At 40.9% G+C, this 20,429-nt stretch overlaps 1 protein-coding gene across 1 annotated transcript; it reads left to right on the top strand.

The window, feature by feature from the left end:
- Positions 1-441: 441 nt before the first annotated feature.
- On the top strand, positions 442-2,164 carry LOC122440069 (DNA excision repair protein ERCC-5-like). The gene is made up of 2 exons (XM_043465857.1): positions 442-675; positions 1,002-2,164. The coding sequence occupies exons 1-2, from the start codon at positions 555-557 to the stop codon at positions 2,147-2,149; spliced, it is 1,269 nt and encodes a 422-aa protein (XP_043321792.1). The 5' UTR covers positions 442-554; the 3' UTR covers positions 2,150-2,164.
- Positions 2,165-20,429: the final 18,265 nt, after the last annotated feature.

Raw genomic sequence — 20,429 nt, 5'->3', positions numbered from 1 at the left:
GATAATACATGTAAAAACACTTAGAAGAATGCCTTACTCAGGAGATGTGCTGTAAATGTTAAGTATTATTAATAACTGATTACAATGATTTATCATGTGTCTTTTGTGAACTAGGGACCCGCACTTCACTTGCATTCTAAAAAACTGTCTGTTAAGCCACAGTCAATATTTCAGACTCCCTGGTATGCATCCCACGCTCAATAAATGTTTTTTGAGTAAATAATTGAATCATAAACAGGATTCATGATTTCTTTTCTCTTACCCAGTTCTTTTTGTTTGAAAGATTACTCTATAACAAGGCAATTATGGCTTTCCCCTACTATTCACATTTTACTTTTCTAGTGTAAAAATACCACCAATGGGAAAAATCAGTTATTCTTTATCTCCTTTGGGGATAAGGGTGGAAGTATGGGAATGCTATCTGTATTTAATATATGAAATCATTCTGTTGGTTTATTTTGTTTTAGGAGTCCAATGACTTTTCACAGTACCAGCTAAAAGGCTTGCTTAAAAAAAACTATCTAAACCAACACATAGAAAATGTTGAGAAGGAAATGAATCAGCAGCATTCAGGGCAAATCCAAAGGCAGTATGAAGATGAAGGAGGCTTTCTGAAGGAGGTGGAGTCCAGGAGAGTGGTCTCTGAGGATACTTCCCACTACATCTTGATAAAAGGTACCACATACCATCACTTACTTGATGGTTAAAACCCAAAAGTATGTTGTGTCTCTGAATTCTATAAACTCCCACTTGCAGATAATATGAATGAAGCCCTACTTAATTTATTAACTATAATTATTATTAATGTGATGATCTATACAACCTTTAATGTATTAACTAGTACTGTACCAACACACTTTAAAATTAATTAATTCCTAGTTGCTGGTTAAATGAGAATTTATAACTTCATCGTGAGAACAAGTATATTCTTACTCATCTAACTAGAAGCATGCTGTCACCCTGTAGAATGACCTAGTGACACTGTTTTCATTTTTCTCAAGGTATTCAAGCTAAGAAAGTCACAGAAGTGGATTCAGAGTCCCCTCCTTCTTGCAGCGAAAAGCATAGCAGGGCTTTAGACACAAAGTCACCTCCGTGTGAAAAACTGAAGCCAAAGAAAGAGCCTGACGCCTCCCCGCCCTCCCCAAGAACCTTGCTGGCCATGCAGGCTGCCCTGCTGGGCAGTAGCTCAGAAGATGAGCTGGAGGGTGAGCATCGCAGGCTGTGTGATGTGAAGAACCCACCTGCTCCCGCCCCTGAGGGTTCTGTGTCCCCGCTGACCCTCTTGGCCATTCAGAGAGCTCTCGATGATGATGATGAAGATCTGAAAGTGCATGCCGGTGTGCAGACAGAAGGGGCGGGCAGGAGAAAACCAAGACCGCTGGTGAGCAGTTCTGATGAGGAAGCTGCGGAAGAACCTGAAGTGAGAGATGGAGACAGAGAGCTGTTGACGGCAGCGCCTCGCGCTGCCAGTGTGACCCTAACAGAGGACCACGTGACCCACACCAGTGATGAAAAAGAGCGGACAGACTCGGCTTCTTTACCGCGGACTGTCTTTTGTCAAGGCAGCGAGTCTAGCCTTCCAAAAGAACAGACGCCATCTATGCACGCGGTGAAGGAACCCTTTCAGACCAGCGCTGAGTCTACAGCTCAGGATGGAAAAGATCTGGTTCCTCTAGAAAGCACTGTGGTCCCACACGGGGATGCGCCTGGGCTCTGGGGGGGACCAGAGCAGATACCAACACCTCCGACAAGCCCAAGTTCTGGGTCAAGGAGTGGGACGTACACCAAAGTGTCCGAGCCACAGCAGGCTCTTCCCCCCGAGAGTAAACATGACACCTCTGTTCTCTCAAGTGATGACGAAACAGGATCTGAAAAACATCCTGCCCCTGATGTTGTTGGCACCGCCAGTTTGCAGGACTCGAGTAACACCCTGAGTGTTGCTAGAGAGACAGTAAGTGACTTAGGAAATGTGGCATCTGTTAGTGCCCCAGAGCATGAGAATTTCTTGAAAACCATCCAAGAACATGAGACCGTTGAATCTGCAGGCCAGGGTTTGATTTTGGCGCCAGAGTCCACGGAACCAACAGAAGTAGACTCCGAAGACAGTGAATCTGACGGTAGGTGCTGGTGCTTTCCTAAGAGATAAAGAAAAGCAGGATTTCACGCCTGAGCAGGGTCCAGGTCCACATTGTTCAGCTGATGAACTAGAGACCCAGAAGGGTCAAGTGACTTTGCCAGGGACACATAGCTCATAATGCAATCTTGACCTTTCCTGGTGGCTGCTCTTTTTGTTGTACTTAAATTAGGGAGGAAGTGCCCTAGTTGGAGAAGATAAAGGTGAGTTTCCCTTTAATTTTTTTAGTTTTTTGTTTTGAAATAATTGGAAAGTTTAAAAATGTTGAAAAAAATACTTCAAAACCTTCTATCTCCCTCACCTAGAACCTCATTACTGGCATTTTATCACACTGGTTTTTCCATATCTCTCTATCTTTCTGTCTATAAACATGTACACATGTATATTGTATATTTATACACATTTATGTACAGTCAACAGAGAAGGCAATGGCACCCCACTCCAGTACTCTTGCCTGGAAAATCCCATGGACGGAGGAGCCTGGTAGGCTGCAGTCCATGGGTTCACTGAGTCGGACATGACTGAGCGACTTCACTTTCACTTTTCACTTTTATGCATTGGAGAAGGAAATGGCAACCCACTCCAGTATTCTTGCCTGGAGAATCCCAGGGACGGGGCAGCCTGGTGGGCTGCCGTCTATGGGGTCGCACAGAATCGGACACGACTGAAGCGGCTTAGCAGCAGCAGGAGCATGTACAGTCAAACCTCATTTTTCATATTTGCAAAATTGCCTACTCATTAAAATTTATTTCCTAGCTCAGAGTCCGTCCTCACAGTGGTGTCTTTGTGGTCATCTGCAGACATGCAGAATGACCAAAAACTTGAGTGACCACACTTCCCAGCTGAGGTTGAGCAGGAGACAGTCTGCCTTCTTGGTTCCGCTCCCCTGCAGAGGTGACCAGAGGGTGGAGACCGGTGCAGCATAGACCAGGAAGCTCCAGCTCTGGGGCCATCAGATGGGGCTGGAATCCCAACCCCTGCACCTGTTCATGGGGGCGTGCAAACACCCTTGAGCTCACACTCGTGTCTGCAGTTCCTCTCCAGCGTCACAGCTCTCACTCCACTCTCTGACCTCTTTGTAATTTCCCTGGCTGACAGTGAAGGACCTTCCACTGTCTTCAGTGTATTTACGTATTGGCTCATTCTCTGTAACCACCTCCTGGTCTCCCTGGCTGCCTCCTTGGAGGACGGCTGTCTCCTTGGCCCCAGCCCTCAGCCCTGAGAGCCCCAGGTCCTCTGTCTTGAGTGTGTCCTCAGAGCGAGCTCTCTTCACCTGAAGTAGAGGAAGGGAATTAATCCATAAATGCTTTTTAAAGAGGAGAAGAAACATCGAGAGAGGAGGGAAGGGACGTGGAAGAGGAAGAGCTGTTTCTCCTGAGTCTTTCTCCAGGGCTTTCTTTCTAAGTCACAGCTTTTTTCTCTGCTGTGTTCATAGTGAAACTGCATAAAAACGTTTTCAGCAACCTCCATAATTGTGTACATACCCTGATAGTTCTTTTTTAATTTTAAAACAATATTAGTTAACTTAGAGAACATTTTTGTATGAAGCAGATTGTGTAAGTATTGAAAGCTCAGTTCCTAATTTCAAAGACAGTGCCAGTATACCTAGTTGGAAGGGGCTTATTTTGAAGTTACAGACACTTACTGCTAAATCTATTTAATAATAATATACTATGGTTATGTGTTTTCTTTTTTTTTTTTTTTTTTAATTTTTTTATTAGTTGGAGGCTAATTACTTCACAACATTTCAGTGGGTTTTGTCATACATTGATATGAATCAGCCATAGATTTACACTCATTCCCCATCCCGATCCCCCCTCCCATCTCCCTCTCCACCCGATTCCTCTGGGTCCTCCCAGTGCACCAGGCCGGAGCACTTGTCTCATGCATCCCACCTGGGCTGGTGATCTGTTTCACCATAGATAGTATACATGCTGTTCTTTTGAAACATCCCACCCTCACCTTCTCCCACAGAGTGCAAAAGTCTGTTCTGTATTTCTGTGTCTCTTTTTCTGTTTTGCATATAGGGTTATCGTTACCATCTTTCTAAATTCCACATATATGTGTTAGTATGCTGTAATGTTCTTTATCTTTCTGGCTTACTTCACTCTGTATAATGGGCTCCAGTTTCATCCATCTCATTAGGACTGATTCAAATGAATTCTTTTTAACGGCTGAGTAATATTCATGGTGTATATGTACCACAGCTTCCTTATCCATTCATCTGCTGATGGGCATCTAGGTTGCTTCCATGTCCTGGCTATTATAAACAGTGCTGCAATGAACATTGGGGTGCGCAGTGTGTCTCTTTCAGATCTGGTTTCCTCAGTGTATATGCCCAGAAGTGGGATTGCTGGGTCATATGGCAGTTCGATTTCCAGTTTTTTAAGGAATCTCCACACTGTTTTCCATAGTGGCTGTACTAGTTTGCATTCCCACCAACAGTGTAAGAGGGTTCCCTTTTCTCCACAGCCTCTCCAGCATTTATTGCTTGTAGACTTTTGGATGGCAGCCATCCTGACTGGTGTGTAATGGTACCTCATTGTGGTTTTGATTTGCATTTCTCTAATGATGAGTGATGTTGAGCATCTTTTCATGTGTTTGTTAGCCATCTGTATGTCTTCTTTGGAGAAATGTCTGTTTAGTTCTTTGGCCCATTTTTTGATTGGTCATTTATTTTTCTGGAATTGAGCTTCAGGAGTTGCTTGTATATTTTTGAGATTAATCCTTTGTCTGTTTCTTCATTTGCTATTATTTTCTCCCAATCTGAGGGCTGTCTTTTCACTTTACTTATAGTTTCCTTTGTTGTGCAAAAGCTTTTAAGTTTCATTAGGTCCCATTTGTTTATTTTTGCTTTTATTTCCAATATTCTGGGAGGTGGGTCATAGAGGATCCTGCTGTGATTTGTGTCAGAGAGTGTTTTGCCTATGTTCTCCTCTAGAGTTTTATAGTTTCTGGTCTTACATTTAGTTCTTTAATCGATTTTGGTTATTTTTGTGTATGGTGTTAGAAAGTGTTCTAGTTTCATTCTTGCAAGTGGTTGAAGTTTTTCCCAGCACCACTTGTTAAAGAGGTTGTCTTTTTCCATTGTAATATCCTGCCTCCTTTGTCAAAGATAAGGTGTCCATATGGTTTTCGTGGATTTATCTCTGGCCTTTCTATTCTGTTCCATTGATCTATATTTCTGTCTTTGTGCCAGTACCATACTGTCTTGATGACTGTGGCTTTGTAGTAGAGTCTGAAGTCAGGCAGGTTGATTCCCCCAGTTCCATTCTTCTTTCTCAAGATTACTTTGGCTATTCGAGGTTTTTTGTATTTCCATACAAATTGTGAAATTATTTGTTCTAGTTCTGTGAAAAATACCGTTGGTAGCTTGATAGGGATTGCATTGAATCTATAGATTGCTTTGGGTAGTATAGCCATTTTGACAATATTGATTCTTCCAATCCGTGAACACGGTTTATTTCTCCATCTGTTGTGTCCTCTTTGATTTCTTTCATCAGTGTTTTATAAGTTTTTATGTATAGGTCTTTTGTTTCTTTAGGTAGATATACCTCTTAGTAATTTTATTCTTTTTTGTTGCATGGTGAAGGTATTGTTTCCTTAATCTCTTTCTGTTTTTTCAATTGTAAGTATATAGGATGCCAAGGGATTTCTGTGTGTTAATTTTATAATCCTGCAACTTTACTATTATTCGTGATTAAGTTCTAGTAATTTTCTGGTAGAGTCCTTTAGGGTTTTCTATATGAGGTATCATGTCATCTCAAAAAGTGAGAGTTTCCTTCTTCTTTCCTATCTGGATTCCTTTTACTTCTTTTTCTGCTCTGATTGCTGTGGCCAAAACTTCCAAACTAGTTGAACAGTAGTGGTGAGAGTGGGCACCCTTGTCCTTGTCCTGATTTCAGGGGAAGCTTTCATTTTTCACCATTGAGGGTGATGCTTGCTGTGGGTTTGTCATATATAGCTTTTATTATGTTGAGGTATGTTCCTTCTATTCCTGCTTTCTGGAGAGTTTTAATCATAAATGGGTGTTGAATTTTGTCAAAGGCTTTCTCTGCATCTATTGAGATAATCATATGGTTTTTAATCTTTCAATTTGTTAATGTGGTGTATTACATTGATTGATTTGCGGATATTAAAGAATCCTTGCATTCCTGGGATAAAGCCCACTTGGTCATGATGTATGATCTTTTTAACATGTCGTTGGATTCTGTTTGCTAGAATTTGGTTAAGGATTTTTGCATCTATGTTCATCAGTGATATTGGCCTGTAGTTTTCTTTTTTTGTGCATCTTTGGTCAGGTTTGGAATTAGGGTGATGGTGGCCTCATAGAATGAGTTTGGAAGTTACTTTTCTGCATTTTCTGGAAGAGTTTTGAGTAAGATAGGTGTTAGCTCTTCTCTAAATTTGTTGGTAAGAATTCAGCTTGAAGCCTCTGGTCCTGGGATTGTTTGCTGGAAGATTTTTGATTACAGTTTCGATTTCCTTGCCTGTGATGGTCTGTAAGATCTTCCTATTCTTTCCTGGTTCAGTTTTGGAAAGTTATTCTTTTCTAAGAATTTGTCCATTTCATCCAAGTTGTCCATTTTATTGGCATAGAGCTGCTGGTAGTAGTCTCTTATGATCCTTTGGATTTCAGTGTTGTCTGTTGTGATCTCTCCATTTTCATTTCTAATTTTGTTAATTTGGTTCTTCTCCCTTTGTTTCTTAATGAGTCTTGCTAATGGTTTGTCAATTTTGTTATTTTTTCAAAAAACCAGCTTTTAGCTTTGTTGATTTTTGCTATGGTCTCTTTAGTTTCTTTTGCATTTATTTCTGCCCTAATTTTTAAGATTTCTTTCCTTCTGCTAACCCTGGGGTTCTTCATTTCTTCCTTCTCTAATTGCTTTAGGTGTAGATTTAGGTTATTTATTTGGCTTTTTTCTTGTTTCTTGATGTAAGCCTGTAATGCTATGAACCTTCCCCTTAGCACTGCTTTTACATTGTCCCATAGGTTTTGGGTTGTTGTGTTTTCATTTTCATTCATTTCTATACATATTTTGATTTCTTTTTTGATTTCTTCTATGATTTGTTGGTTATTCAGAAGCGTGTTCTTTAGCCTCCAGGTTCTTTAAAACCATGCACCATGATTGATTGGATCTTCAGTAAACATGAGCAGTGTTTGTTTGTTTGTGTTTGTCTCTCCTAGTCTGGGCAAATGAGGTATTTCTGGTAAGCCAGACAGTTCCACCTGCCATGGGGGTCGGGTGATTTGGGAAGGGTAGAGGGTGAATGGATTGAAGGATCAGTGGAGTGGCACTGACTTATAACTAGAACATCCTCCTTCAGCTTATTCTTCCTATTATCCTTCTGAAATGGCTCTTAAAAATAAGTGAGTGGCCACTAATACTATCATGCAAAGTTTTTTGAAGTTAGAGTACCATTTCCTCCTTGTCTTTGAATCTACTGATGAGCTTTGATCCCTGGCATCTTCCCAATGTTGTTTGCCTTTGATTGCTGACATAATGGATACATTGTTATTTTCTGTAAACTCTACAAACAGGTCTTACATAACCTAATTATCATTGAGGTTAATTAATAGGGAGGAAATTGGCCTCTTGAAAAAAGTGCAGATTTATATGCAATGTCATTACACACTGAGGGCTGGAAGCAGAAAGAAGGAAACATAGAATGCTGTTTTTTAGGATTAATAAGACTAGGCTCCTTTTATGTACTTATTGGAAAGTAGAATATGAACCCTGATGTATTGCATCGTAAAGAACATTCTGGAAACAGCTGAGATACTCTTCATCAATAAGATGCTATGGCAAGCTTTTCCCTTCTAAATTATTGACTCTTTAGTACTTTGGGGAAACAACTTTAAAACCTGGAAGATAGAAAATCATGCTCTTCCTGGCCCAAGGATGTATACAAAGTGATTTAAAAAAAAAGCCAATGTAGATGATATCAGTGGTTTAAACATTAAGCTCATTAGTCCTTATGTACTATATTAAAAAAAAAAAAAAAACTAGCAAGAGAAATGTCTGCTCCATGGAAACAAAAATACACAGAATTTATAATGTTAGTCATTTCTATCCATTGCCAAATGAAAAGGACTATTTTTTTTAGCTCTTTAAATAAAAACTATGAAAGAAAAATGACTCAGTGTTCTGGATGTCATTATGATGATTCTAAACAAAGAACACAGATCAGCACACAAAGGCAATGGTTAGTAAGACTGTGATTTCATTCTTGACCAGACAGGGGACTAAAAGGATGAGTATTCTCCCATCTATATCCCACCAGTCTTCGGGTGTGAACACTTACTGTAAACAGTACATAATTTTACTAGTTTTATGGAATTCTGTAAGAGCTTCTTCCCATTAGTGAGTATTTTAAGTAGTCAGTGTATAAAAACCATGATGATGGAGGAAGTTGAAGGGCAAAGATTAAACTATGTCCCCGTATCTGGAGTGTTAGGTACAGATTTTGAGTGTGAGAGGTTCCGGAAAATGGAAGCAGGCAGAGCAGCACAGAAGGATGCTGTGGGGATTTCAGAGGAATTGTTCCACATCTTGGGCAATTTTATTTTCAGCAGATGCAAAAAGGTAGAATGAAAATGGTAACTATGGAACTAGTCCCAGAATATCGGTCCCAGAATATCTAAGGAGAAGGCTGGCCAGGAAGACGGCTGGAGGAAAGAGACGGAAGCTGTGGGAAGAGCGTCCAGGAGCCAAAAATAGATTTGATTTTTCTGTTTTGTCCAATTTCTAGGTAAAAGTTCCCCTTGTGCTGGGGAGAGATGAAAATACATTTCTTATGCCAGACTGAACGTTTGGCCAGAATACAATCACCCTTTGGCTATTAACAATCTGTACACCTTTAGCAAACCCAAGTCTTGATATTATAGCACACTGGAAGCAGCTGGCTTCCTAGTGCCTCATTTTGACACTTGGCATAGTGACGTTAAAACCACTGACTTTCTGAAAGAACAGTCTGGGGAAGGCAAGGAATGGTATCAGCTTGTGTTAACAGACTGCTTAGTTATAAGTTGCTCTCAAAGGTCAGTTTTTGAGGCTTCCTACCATCTCTGATGACAACTGTAAATATATTTGCAGCTTTATTATATTTTCCTACTTTTTTCTTCATTTTGGGTATTCTTTCCGTTCAGAACATATATCAGGGCCCATTACCTACTATTTACATCGGTTTGCTACTTAAACCTCTTTGGGCCTTGAAAATGTGAAGTCTTGAGAGGAAATTAATCGTATATTTGTTAGGGTTGGAATGATACCATGAAGGTCAAGATTTATCATTTTTATTTTCTAAAAGGTTCTTAAGACATTTTACAAAGATCATTGTGCCTGCCTGAGCTGGAGAATGAAGGAGGACTAAGCATAAATAATTAGCAACTGTGAATACTGAATTAGCTCTAAGGACAGCATTCCCTATTTTGGGTTTCCATTGTTTAGAATTATTAACAGAGTCTGAAACCTGGGCTAACAGCGAGTAACAACTTTCATGAAGACATTGAGCCTTTTAGGGACAAGCATGGTGACATGCCAAGCTGTTATTAGAGGAGTTGCTCTCCTCCTGGCAGTAACTGGCCTGTGCAATGTGATAGCAGAGCAGCTGGTGCTGAAACATAGGGAAAACCACATGGCTGTGGCTGGTCCCATAAAGGGTGGCTGAACTTTCCTACACACTTGAAATAGACATGTATAATTTTCTAGAGACCTTGTGGGGGGCAGTTTATTACCACTGAAAAAGGAGGACATTTCTTTACCTTTTAGCAGCACAAAAAAAGCTAAAATGTACTCGGATAATGCCAAGATCTGATACTCAAATTTAGCATGTGATAGCTTTAGAAGGCTGAGCAGAAAGGCTAGATTTTAATGAGTCCTTTAAATGCCGTGCTCAGAAATTGTATTATACTGTAGACCATCCCAATAAACGACTCTAGAATCTTTCTAATTTAAGGATCTCCTATAGTTGGTAGGCAGGATAGTTCTTGAATACGGACTTGTATACCTGTCCATGCACTATGAATTGAATGGAACAAGAGTTTATTTGGACCTGCTATGTGGTAGACATTGTGATAGACTCTGGAGATGGAAAGACCAGAAGACTTAGTTCCTTCCTGACAAAGGAAAACAAAAGACATGTGTAAATGGATATTCTGCTGACAATGGAACTTGTGATCTTCTTTCTCTGTTCTAGTTGGTGAAGGGCTAGAATATGACTTTGTTACCCTTAGGAGAGTATATTATTTTTCAGACAGCTCTCTTTTCCCAAAGGTGGCCACAGTCCCATTCTCCCTGCCCCAATTTAACTTCCCCTACTAAGCTAGCAAGTAGGGTTGATACACTTTGGTGGTAGGGCAGAAAGCCCTGTTTTTCAGGGTGAAGAGTGTGATCAGAAGTCTCTGGAGATGCCTCTCCTGCACAACTACTGGGAGGATGATGTGTAACTTGATTATCTGTGAGAGGAGATGTACTGAGACACTTTGCCTCTCATAGGGTAAAAAGGAAAACTTTTTAATCTAGTGGATGAGAGTGTCCTACGATTAAAAGAAATTGGAGACCGAGCCTGTAAGGGCAGATGCTGAATCATCTCTGACACAGCAGTCCTAACTTGGCTGATGCCCAGGATGTGGTGAATATGAAGCTCTCAAAGCCTTGAGAATCCAAGCCTGGGACAATCTCAGTTGAGATGAATTTCCAGGAGTGGTCTCAATCTCTTTTGAAATTCGATGGTTGGCCTATGGAAAGACTTGGCATTCTGCCCTTACTCTCTGCATAGGACATTGCAGATCAATTAGAAGCATTAGGTAAGTACCTCCTCAGCTCCTCCCTGTGATACTTCCAAATCCCGCCTCCTCAGCTCCTCCCATCCTCTTCCCCTTTTATCTTAGGGTGTTGTTCTTTCTCCAGGTACAGTCTAAGGCTTCCTGTCCTCAGAACATTCCATACTTAGCCCATCTCTAGCTTGTATGTTTAGTTATGATTCCTCAACTCTAGCCTTCTCATCCAGATTTAAACCTTAACAATTTTTTTGAAAATAAAACCTCCTTCAACTCAAATCTTTTGCTATTAGTTTCTCATTCCCTTCAATACCTCAGTTCATTTCAGTCACTCAGTTGTGTCTGATTCTTTGCAACCCATGGACTGCAGCATGCCAGGCTTCCCTGTCCATCACCAACTCCTGGAGCTTGCTAAAGTCATGTACATCGAGTCGGTAATGCCATCCAACCATCTCATCCTCTATTGTTCCTTTCTCCTCCTGCCTTCAATCTTTCCCAACATCAGGGTCTCTTCCAATGAGTCAGTTCTTTGCATCAGGTGGCCAAAGTATTGGAGCTTCAGCTTCAGCATCATTCCTTCCAATGAATACTCAGGACTGATTTCCTCTAGGATGAACTGGTTTGATCTCCTTGCAGTCCAAGGGACTCTCAAGAGTCTTCTCCAAGACCACAATTCAAAAGCATCAATTCTATGGCACTCAGCTTTCTTTATGGCCCAACTCACATCCATACATGACTACTGGAAAAATCACAGCTTTGACTAGACGGACCTTTGTCAGAAAAGTAATGTCTCTGCTTTTTAGTATGCTGTCTATGTTGACCATAGCTTTTATTCCAAGGGGTAAGCTTCTTTTAATTTCATGGCTGCAGTCACCATCTGCAGTGATTTTAGAGCCCAAGAAAATAAAGTCTCACTGTTACCATTGTTTCCCCATCTATTTGCCATGAAGTGATGGACCTGGATGCCATGATTTTAGTTTTTTGAATGTTGAGTTTTAAGCCAGCCTTTTCACTTCAAGACCTAATTTGTTTTATTTATTTATTAATTTTTATTGGAGTATAGTTGCTTTACTATGTTGTGTTAGACTGTACAGCAAAGTGAATCAGCTGTATATATACATATATCCCCTCTCTTTTGGATTTTCTTCCCGTTTAGGTCACTGCAGAGTACTGAGTAGAACTCCTTTTGCTGTACAGTAGGTTTTCATTAGTTATCTATTTCATATGTTTATGTGTGTGTGTGCATGCATGTGTGTATGCTAAGTCACTTCAGTGATGTCCAACTGTTTGAGATCCTATGGACTGTAGACTGCCAGCCTTCTCCACCCATGGGCTTGTTCAGGAGAGAATACTGGAGTGCGTTGTCATGCTGTCCTCCAGGGGATCTTCCTGATTCAGGGATTGAATCAAACCTGCATCTCCTGTGGCTCCTGTATTACAGGCAGATTCTTTACTGCTGTGCCAGGAAAGTCCATCTATTTTATCTATAGTATCAATAGTGTATAGGCTACCCTGGTGGTTCAAATGGTAAAGAATCTTTCTGTACATGTGGGAGACTTGGATTTGATCTCTCAGTTGGGAAGATCCCCTGGAGAAGGGAATGGCAACCCACGCCAGTGTTCTTGCCTGGAGAATTCCATGGACAGAGGAGCCTGGTAGGTTCCAGTCCATGGGATTGTAGAGAGTTGGACACAACTGAGTGACTAACTCTTTCACACTTCACTTTCATCAATAGTGTATATATGTTAATCCAAATCCCCCAATTCATTCCATCCCCTCTTCCCCTCCTCTCTATAGTATCCATATGCTGGCTTTCTATGATCTGTGTCTCTATTTCTGCTTTGCAAATGAGTTCATCTATATCTTTTTTCTAGATTCCACATATAAGTGATATTATACTGTATTTGTTTTTCTCTCTTTGACTTATTTCACTCTGAATGACAATCTCTAGGTCCATTCACATCTCTGCAAATGGCACAGTTCTGTTCCCTTTTTATGGCTGAGTAACATTCCATGTATGTGTGTACCACATCTTTTTTATCCATTCCTCTGTTAATGGGACCTAGCTTTTCAAAGTTGTTTATGTACCACTGTCCTCATTTCCTCACCTTCCACTCATTTTGGCTTCCACCCATCAAGCCACATAAGCAGCTGTCATTAAAGTCAACTGTGACTTCTCTGCCACTAAAGCCAGTGATAGTTTTCAGTCCTCATTTTGTCCAACTTATTCATAGTATGCTCTCATCTTTAAACATTCTCTCTCTTGGCTCTGATAAAGCAGCACCCTCCTAGTTTTCTCTACTTTGCTGACCACAGTCTTTTGTGTTTTCCTTTGTCTGGCCATTGAATGTTGGCCAAGCTTTGGACCTAACTCCTTAAGCTTTGGACCTAATCTCTTCTCTCTTTTCCCTGACCATTCTAATCCCCATCTTTAGTGGAACTCTGTTGACAGTTTTACTGATCCAGTATCTCTTTCTCCTTTTTTTTTTTTTTTTTTTTTTTTTATGGCAGCCTGAATGGGAAGGGAGTTTGGGGGAGAATGGATACATGTATGTGTATGGCTGAGTCCCTTTGTGGTCCACTTGAAACTGTCACAACATTATTAATCAGCTATATGTGCTAAGTTGCTTCAGTCATGTCCAACTCTTTGTGACACTATGGACTGTAACCCGTCAGGCTCCTCTGTCCATGAGATTCTCCAGGCAGGAATACTGGAGTGGATTGCCATGCCCTTCTCCATTACTCCTTCTTTTAATGCCATTTCACCAGCATTTTTTTTTTTTTTTTCTGATGGAGAGGAAGCACCTCCGTTATAGTCATTGTGTATGGTCTTAATGGGACCACCAGTCAAAGATCTCTGCTCTTACGTGAACAGCAAAATTAGAATTTCACTTCTGGGAATATTTACCTCAAATGCCAGAGGATGGAAAAAATTGGGGCTGAATTATTCCTATGGTGTGATGCTCTGAAGTTAGCATTCATTGATTTCTATTGCTTCAGCCCCCAGAGCCAGTCTGGTACTTTCCTTCTTAGGCTTAAATCTTTTCCTGAGACCTATACCATATTTCCTTGTACTAAATTCTTTTATCATCACTTTTTATTTAATCCAAGGAGGATTTCTAACTCTTGCAACCAAAAAATTGTGACTGATGCATATCCATTGCCTCAAGTGTCATCCCCATATAGATGATTTTCCAACTTTTATCTCCAGCCCAGAACTCTCCTCTGAGCTCCCCTATTATTTCCATTTACTTACTTGACATTTCCAAAGCATCTTAAATTCAACATGTCCAAGACTGAACTCATGGTCTATATTTCAAGCCTTTCTCTTTTTGCTTCATGGCACCATCATCCATCAGTTAAGTGAGTCAGAAGCCAAGGAGTTGATACTTTTCACACCTTTCTTGTTGCATATCCAGTTTATCAAGAAGTCTTTTTAAATTTTACTACCTAAACTTCTTTTTCTCCTATTTTTCCTTAGTCCAAATTACCAACATCCTTCTGGATGAATGTAAAAGCTTCCTAACTTGGTGACCAATATCTACTATTACCTTCTTCCATTCCTTTCTCAATACTATGGCCAGAATATTTAAAAAATGCAAACCTGATGGTATTACCCCTGTTTAAAACCTTTCAATGGCTTTCCATTGGTTTAGAATAATGCCTCAAAAACTTAACTTGGCTTATAGGACCCTGAATTATTTAGACTGTTAATTCAGCTTCATGTCACTCCACATCTCAACCCTCTCCCTATTTCAGATTCTTAAACCCACTCAGTTTCCTTCTGCTACAAGTTCTTTGTTTGTGTCTTGCTCTCTGCATAGAAGGCTCTTCCCTACTGGAGTCTAGAGCACAGATTTGGGAGTTGGCAAAACGTGGGTTTGAACTCAGCTTTGGTCATTTTCACTTTATTGTATGGATCTTTTATTTTTTTATTTGTTGATCTAACAAATTTAGATCAACATTACATGATGATATGAATGATCTAGTCGTTCTCTTGTGCAGGAGAGAAACTCAGTGAGTCGGATGACTGAACAGGGCTCAATGCTTCTTTTAGGTTAGATGCAAGGGAGGGAAGGGAACATCACAATTCAGGGGCCTACATTATAATCATAAAAGGAATGCTGATTGTACCGGTTATGTTTCTGAGCTCATTCGAGTTTCAGTAAGACTGGATATGGCCTACCACCTTCCTTCATCTTGATATGTTATCACCCCTAGGTGTTAATTTAGCCATCAGTTCCTCAGAGAAGTCTTCTCTGAATCCCACTCTTCCCTGTTTATTGTGCAGTTTAAATTTGGGATTAAGTTGTACGTCTCTAGGACCGTAAATTCTCATAGTAGACTCAGATATGAATAGGGTCACTTGGGATTAGGTGGGGCAGCTATCTTTGGCTTAAATAATGAGATCAATTTATTATTACTATCTTACATAGGGGATGTATCAGGGTATCCTGGAGGTAGGAGGAGAGACTTGAAGATTGCTTAATTCTCCTCAATGACGGTATTGTCTGTCTTTTATGATCTTTATTGTGTAATTTTAGCTTATTCATGGTTCCAGGTTGTCTGCCACAGGAAGCATACAGTGAAAGAAGAGGGTCTGGTTTTGCTACATGTCTCCACATAGAAGCAAGCACCTGTTTCACAGAAGTAACCCCAATAGTCTTATCTTCATGTCCTATGCCCTACATGCATATATGTGTATTGCATATGCATATACACATATATACATATCCTTATACCACTAAGGACTTACACTTGGGCTCATTCTAGGATCCTCCTCCTGATTCATGTGGAAGGGTACACACAGAATGACACCTCTGCCAGCCAGGAAGAGAGAGAAGAGGCTGTTGAGCAGGTCACCCACTCTGACTGTGACATCCCCAGTCTGGGAGGGTACTTGGTAAAAGCTCCTCTAAACCATGTTTCTTTTCTCCAGAGCATTTCTTTCAGTTTGTCGTTACATATTTATTAATGTTACTGCTAAAGTCTGTCTCCTCCATTCATCTCAGCTCTCATCAGAACAAACTTGTGACTCTCAGTCCCTGGCACTTAGCACGGTCTGGCTCCTATCAGGCACTCCGTAAATACATGTAGACTGGATGAGCCAGTGAGCCCTGGCTGTGTTCCTTTTGGGTGTGGAAGCAGGATTGGCTTCCCTTTCTGGACTCTCTCTATCCTTAGGCTCTTGGACCATGGCAGGATGAATCCCCAGGAAGGAAATCCAGGACTCCCAATTGCATTCAGTCCTCTTTATTTGCAGATTCTGTACTTGTGAATTTGCCTACTTGCTAACATTTATTTATATCTTGCAAATTAATGCTCTCAGCACTTTTGCAAGTCATTTGCAAAAATCCACACAGTGACAAAAATGTGATTTGCCCAACCTACATGTTCCCTGCTGGATAGACCAAGATGTCACCCTGCCTCATTGTTTCTGCTCTCATACTGTAAATGTGTGTTTTTTTAGTGGTCTATTTGCTGCTGCTGCTGCTAAGTTGATTCAGTCGTGTCCGACTCTGTGCAACCCCATAGACGGCAGCCTGCCAGGCTCCTCTGTCCCTGGGATTCCCCAGGCAAGAATACTGGAGTGGGTTGCCATTTCCTTCTCCAATGCATGCATGCAAGCTAAGTCGCTTCAGTCATGTCCGACTCTGTGCGACCCTGTGGACAGCAGCCCACAGGCTCCTCCATCCACAGAATTCTCCAGGCAAGAATACTGGAGTGGGTTGCCATTTCTTTCTCCAGTGGTCTATTTAGTGCCATGTTTTTTATATATGGGCTTCCCTTATAGCTCAGTTGGTAAATAATCTGCCTGCAATGCAGGAGACCCTGGTTTGATTCCTGGGTCAGGAAGATCTGCAGGAGAAGGGATAGGCTACCCACTCCAGTATTCTTGGGCTTCCTTTGTGACTCAGCTGATAAAGAATCTGCCTGCAATGTGGGAGATCTAGGTTTGATTCCTGGATTGGGAAGATCCCCTGGAGAAGGGAAAGGCTACCCACTCCAGTATTCTGGCCTGGAGAATTCCATGGACTGTATAGTCCATGGAGTCGCAAAGAGTCAGACACAACAGCGACTTTCACTTTCACTATATATATTTTTTGCGTGTGTGTCTGTGCGTGTGCTTTTGTTGGTGACTTCACTGTTTAGATGGCTCCCAAGCATAGTGCCGAAGTGCTGTCTACTGCTCCTAAGTACAAAAAGGCTGTAATGAGCTCACAGAAAAAAATGTTAGATAAGCTTCATTCAGGCATGAATTATAGTGCTGTCAACTGTGAGTTCAATGTCACTGAGCCACCAATATATATTTTATTTTATTTTATTTTTTTAGTACTTTAAGTCAGGTTTATTTATTTATTTATTTATTTTTATTATTATTATTATTTTTTTCCAGTGGGTTTGTCATACATTGATATGAATCAGCCATGGATTTACATGTATTCCCAATCCCGATCCCCCCTCCCACCTCCCTCTCCACCCGATTCCTCTGGGTCTTCCCAGTGCACCAGGCCGGAGCACTTGTCTCATGCATCCCACCTGGGCTGGTGATCTGTTTCACCATAGGTAGTATACATGCTGTTCTTTTGAAATATCCCACCCTCACATTCTCCCACAAAGTTCAAAAGTCTGTTCTGTATTTCTGTGTCTCTTTTTCTGTTTTGCATATAGGGTTATCGTTACCATCTTTCTAAATTCCATATATATGCGTTAGTATGCTGTAATGTTCTTTATCTTTCTGGCTTACTTCACTCTGTATAATGGGCTCCAGTTTCATCCATCTCATTAGGACTGGTTCAAATGAATTCTTTTTAACGGCTGAGTAATATTCCATGGTGTATATGTACCACAGCTTCCTTATCCATTCATCTGCTGATGGGCATCTAGGTTGCTTCCATGTCCTGGCTATTATAAACAGTGCTGCGATGAACATTGGGGTGCACGTGTCTCTTTCAGATCTGGTTTCCTCAGTGTGTATGCCCAGAAGTGGGATTGCTGGGTCATATGTCAGTTCTATTTCCAGTCTTTTAAGAAATCTCCACACTGTTTTCCATAGCGGCTGTACTAGTTTGCATTCCCACCAACAGTGTAAGAGGGTTCCCTTTTCTCCACACCCTCTCCAGCATTTATTGCTTGTAGACTTTTGGATAGCAGCCATCCTGACTGGCGTGTAATGGTACCTCATTGTGGTTTTGATTTGCATTTCTCTGATAATGAGTGATGTTGAGCATCTTTTCATGTGTTTGTTAGCCATCTGTATGTCTTCTTTGGAGAAATGTCTGTTTAGTTCTTTGGCCCATTTTTTGATTGGGTCATTTATTTTTCTGGAATTGAGCTGCAGGAGTTGCTTGTATATTTTTGAGGTTAATCCTTTAATATATATTTTAAAAGGAATGTTTAAATATAAACAGACATAAAACAAGGTTGTATACTGATTCGTTTGTGAAAATGTTGTGACTAGAGGCTTACAGGAACCTAACCCTGTGTTTCCCCTAGGAGCAATGGTTTAGTATTCATTAATTCAGAATTCCAGGCAACATAACTACTGTGAATAATGAGAGTTCAGTGTACTTTGGATTTTTAAAAAAATTTCAGTGAAGAGTAAATGAGAGGACTGTATTAGCTCTCCCAGATTGTAGAAATATTCATAAGATTACATGGTTAACACTAAAGCTTTGTAGATCCTCTGACAGAAATTATACAAGCCTGCTCTTAGCATTTTCAGATGAGTACAGGTGGTTCCCCCAATTCCCTCCTCCTCCCATCTCTGTCTTGTTATTCTGCACCAGGAAGAACCTTGCATGCATGTATGATTACTTCAAACTCCATGTCCAAGCCCTCTTCATACCTGCCTCCAGATACTTGGAGCCCTTACTCCAAATATTTGCCCTTTGGTGATACCTGTAGCCAAGGGGTGAGTATACTGGTGTCATGGTCTACACTTGGGAGTTCGGCCAGGGAAAAGGTCCTTGTTAACACTGGAAGAGGGCTCAGAGACATTAGGCAAGAAATAGTAGGATCCCAGCTACTGGGTTAGAAGGTGGACATACACAGACTTTGGATGCTCAAGTCCCAGTACTTTTCCCTTGGCTTCTTTGCCCCATGGTAGGTAAAAGACAGAGTAGGACTTTATAGAGAGCTGGGCTTAGCACAGGAGCACTAGTTTACAAAGTCTAAAGGAAGTACTGTGCATGCGGTCGGTATGGTGTGGTACAAAAGTGGTTAGTGGGACAAAAGTGGTTATTTCTATTTCCAAATTAGGTATAAGAAGCGGGAGAGGGAAGAAATAGGACATTCTTTATAGAAAAATGACATATGAACTCTGTTTTTAGAGAAGATTAGGAACTTCCCAAGTGTGCTGAGATAAGGATGGAGTTAGGAGGAGAAAATATGTCAAACAGGGGCTGGAGTGTGAAAAAAAATTAGAGACTCAATATGACAGCATTTTCCGTGAGCTGTGAGTAATTGAGTAGGGCTATGGCAACCCACTCCAGTGCTCTTGCCTGGAGAATCCCAGGGATGGCGGAGCCTGGTGGGCTGCCGTCTATGGGGTTGCACAGAGTCGGACACGACTGAAGTGACTTAGCAACAACAGCGTAGTGCAAGAGGCGTGGAGGCTCCTAGGCTAGCTGAACCTGTGTCACTGAGGGCCTTGCTTGTTTTATATTAAAGGCTCTCTCTTCTCCTTTCTTTTGCTGGTGTTGGGGAATTATCTACCAATACCATCCAACCTGTTTTAGTTAGAGCAACATGCATGTTGGATTGGAGAAGTGTAGGGTTGGCAGGAAGACTTTGGAAGTTGCTGTTAAGTTTATTGTAATGTCTTCAGGTGAAAGGTGAAGAGGAGGTAAACCTTAGTCATAGCACTATGGAAACATGATTATTATGTAGGAGGTACTTTCCCAAGGGTTTTACAGATATGATTTAATCCTTATATGAATCCTGAGAAATAGGTACTATTATTTATCCCAATTTTATAGATGGAGAAACTCGGCCCCCCCGCCCAAAAAAAAAATGGTTAACTAAGACACTTACTATTAACTGAATGTCTGTGTTCACTCAAAATTCACATGTTGAAGCCCTAATTGTTAATATGATGGTATTTGATGGTGAGGTCTTTGGGAGGTAATTAGGTGTAGGAAGATTACAGGGAGGATCCCCCATGATCATATTACTGCCCCTGTAAGAGAAGGGGAGACCAGAGCAATCCCTTTTCACCATGTGTGAAATTATCAAGAAGACAACCATATGTAAAGCAGGAGATGGGTTCCCACCAAAATTCTAACCATGCCAGCCCCCTGATCGCAGACTTACAGACTCCAAAACTGTCAGAAATAAATGTTTGTTTTTAAACGTGGCTGCTCATTAGAATCATATATGGAGCTTTGGAGAAAAGTAACAGTAATACCTGGGCATTTATGTTTTTCAAAAAATTCCAAGATAATTTTAAAGTGATTCTGAGTTTTAAGAGGTAGTTACAGGTTTGAAAAACAACTGGACTATATGATG

The sequence above is a fragment of the Cervus canadensis genome, chromosome 4 (assembly GCF_019320065.1).
Source record: "Cervus canadensis isolate Bull #8, Minnesota chromosome 4, ASM1932006v1, whole genome shotgun sequence".
Lineage (NCBI taxonomy): Eukaryota > Metazoa > Chordata > Mammalia > Artiodactyla > Cervidae > Cervus > Cervus canadensis.
The sequence above is the reverse complement of the archived record's forward strand: the minus strand, read 5'-3'. Positions and strand labels throughout refer to the sequence as shown.

Bases quoted from the DNA above. Each gene is read 5' to 3' on its own strand.
- LOC122440069 (XM_043465857.1), top strand. From the start codon at position 555: ATGAATCAGCAGCATTCAGGGCAAATCCAAAGGCAGTATGAAGATGAA. The intron at 676-1,001 runs GTACCACATACC...ATTTTTCTCAAG, and splicing joins CCACTACATCTTGATAAAAG to GTATTCAAGCTAAGAAAGTC.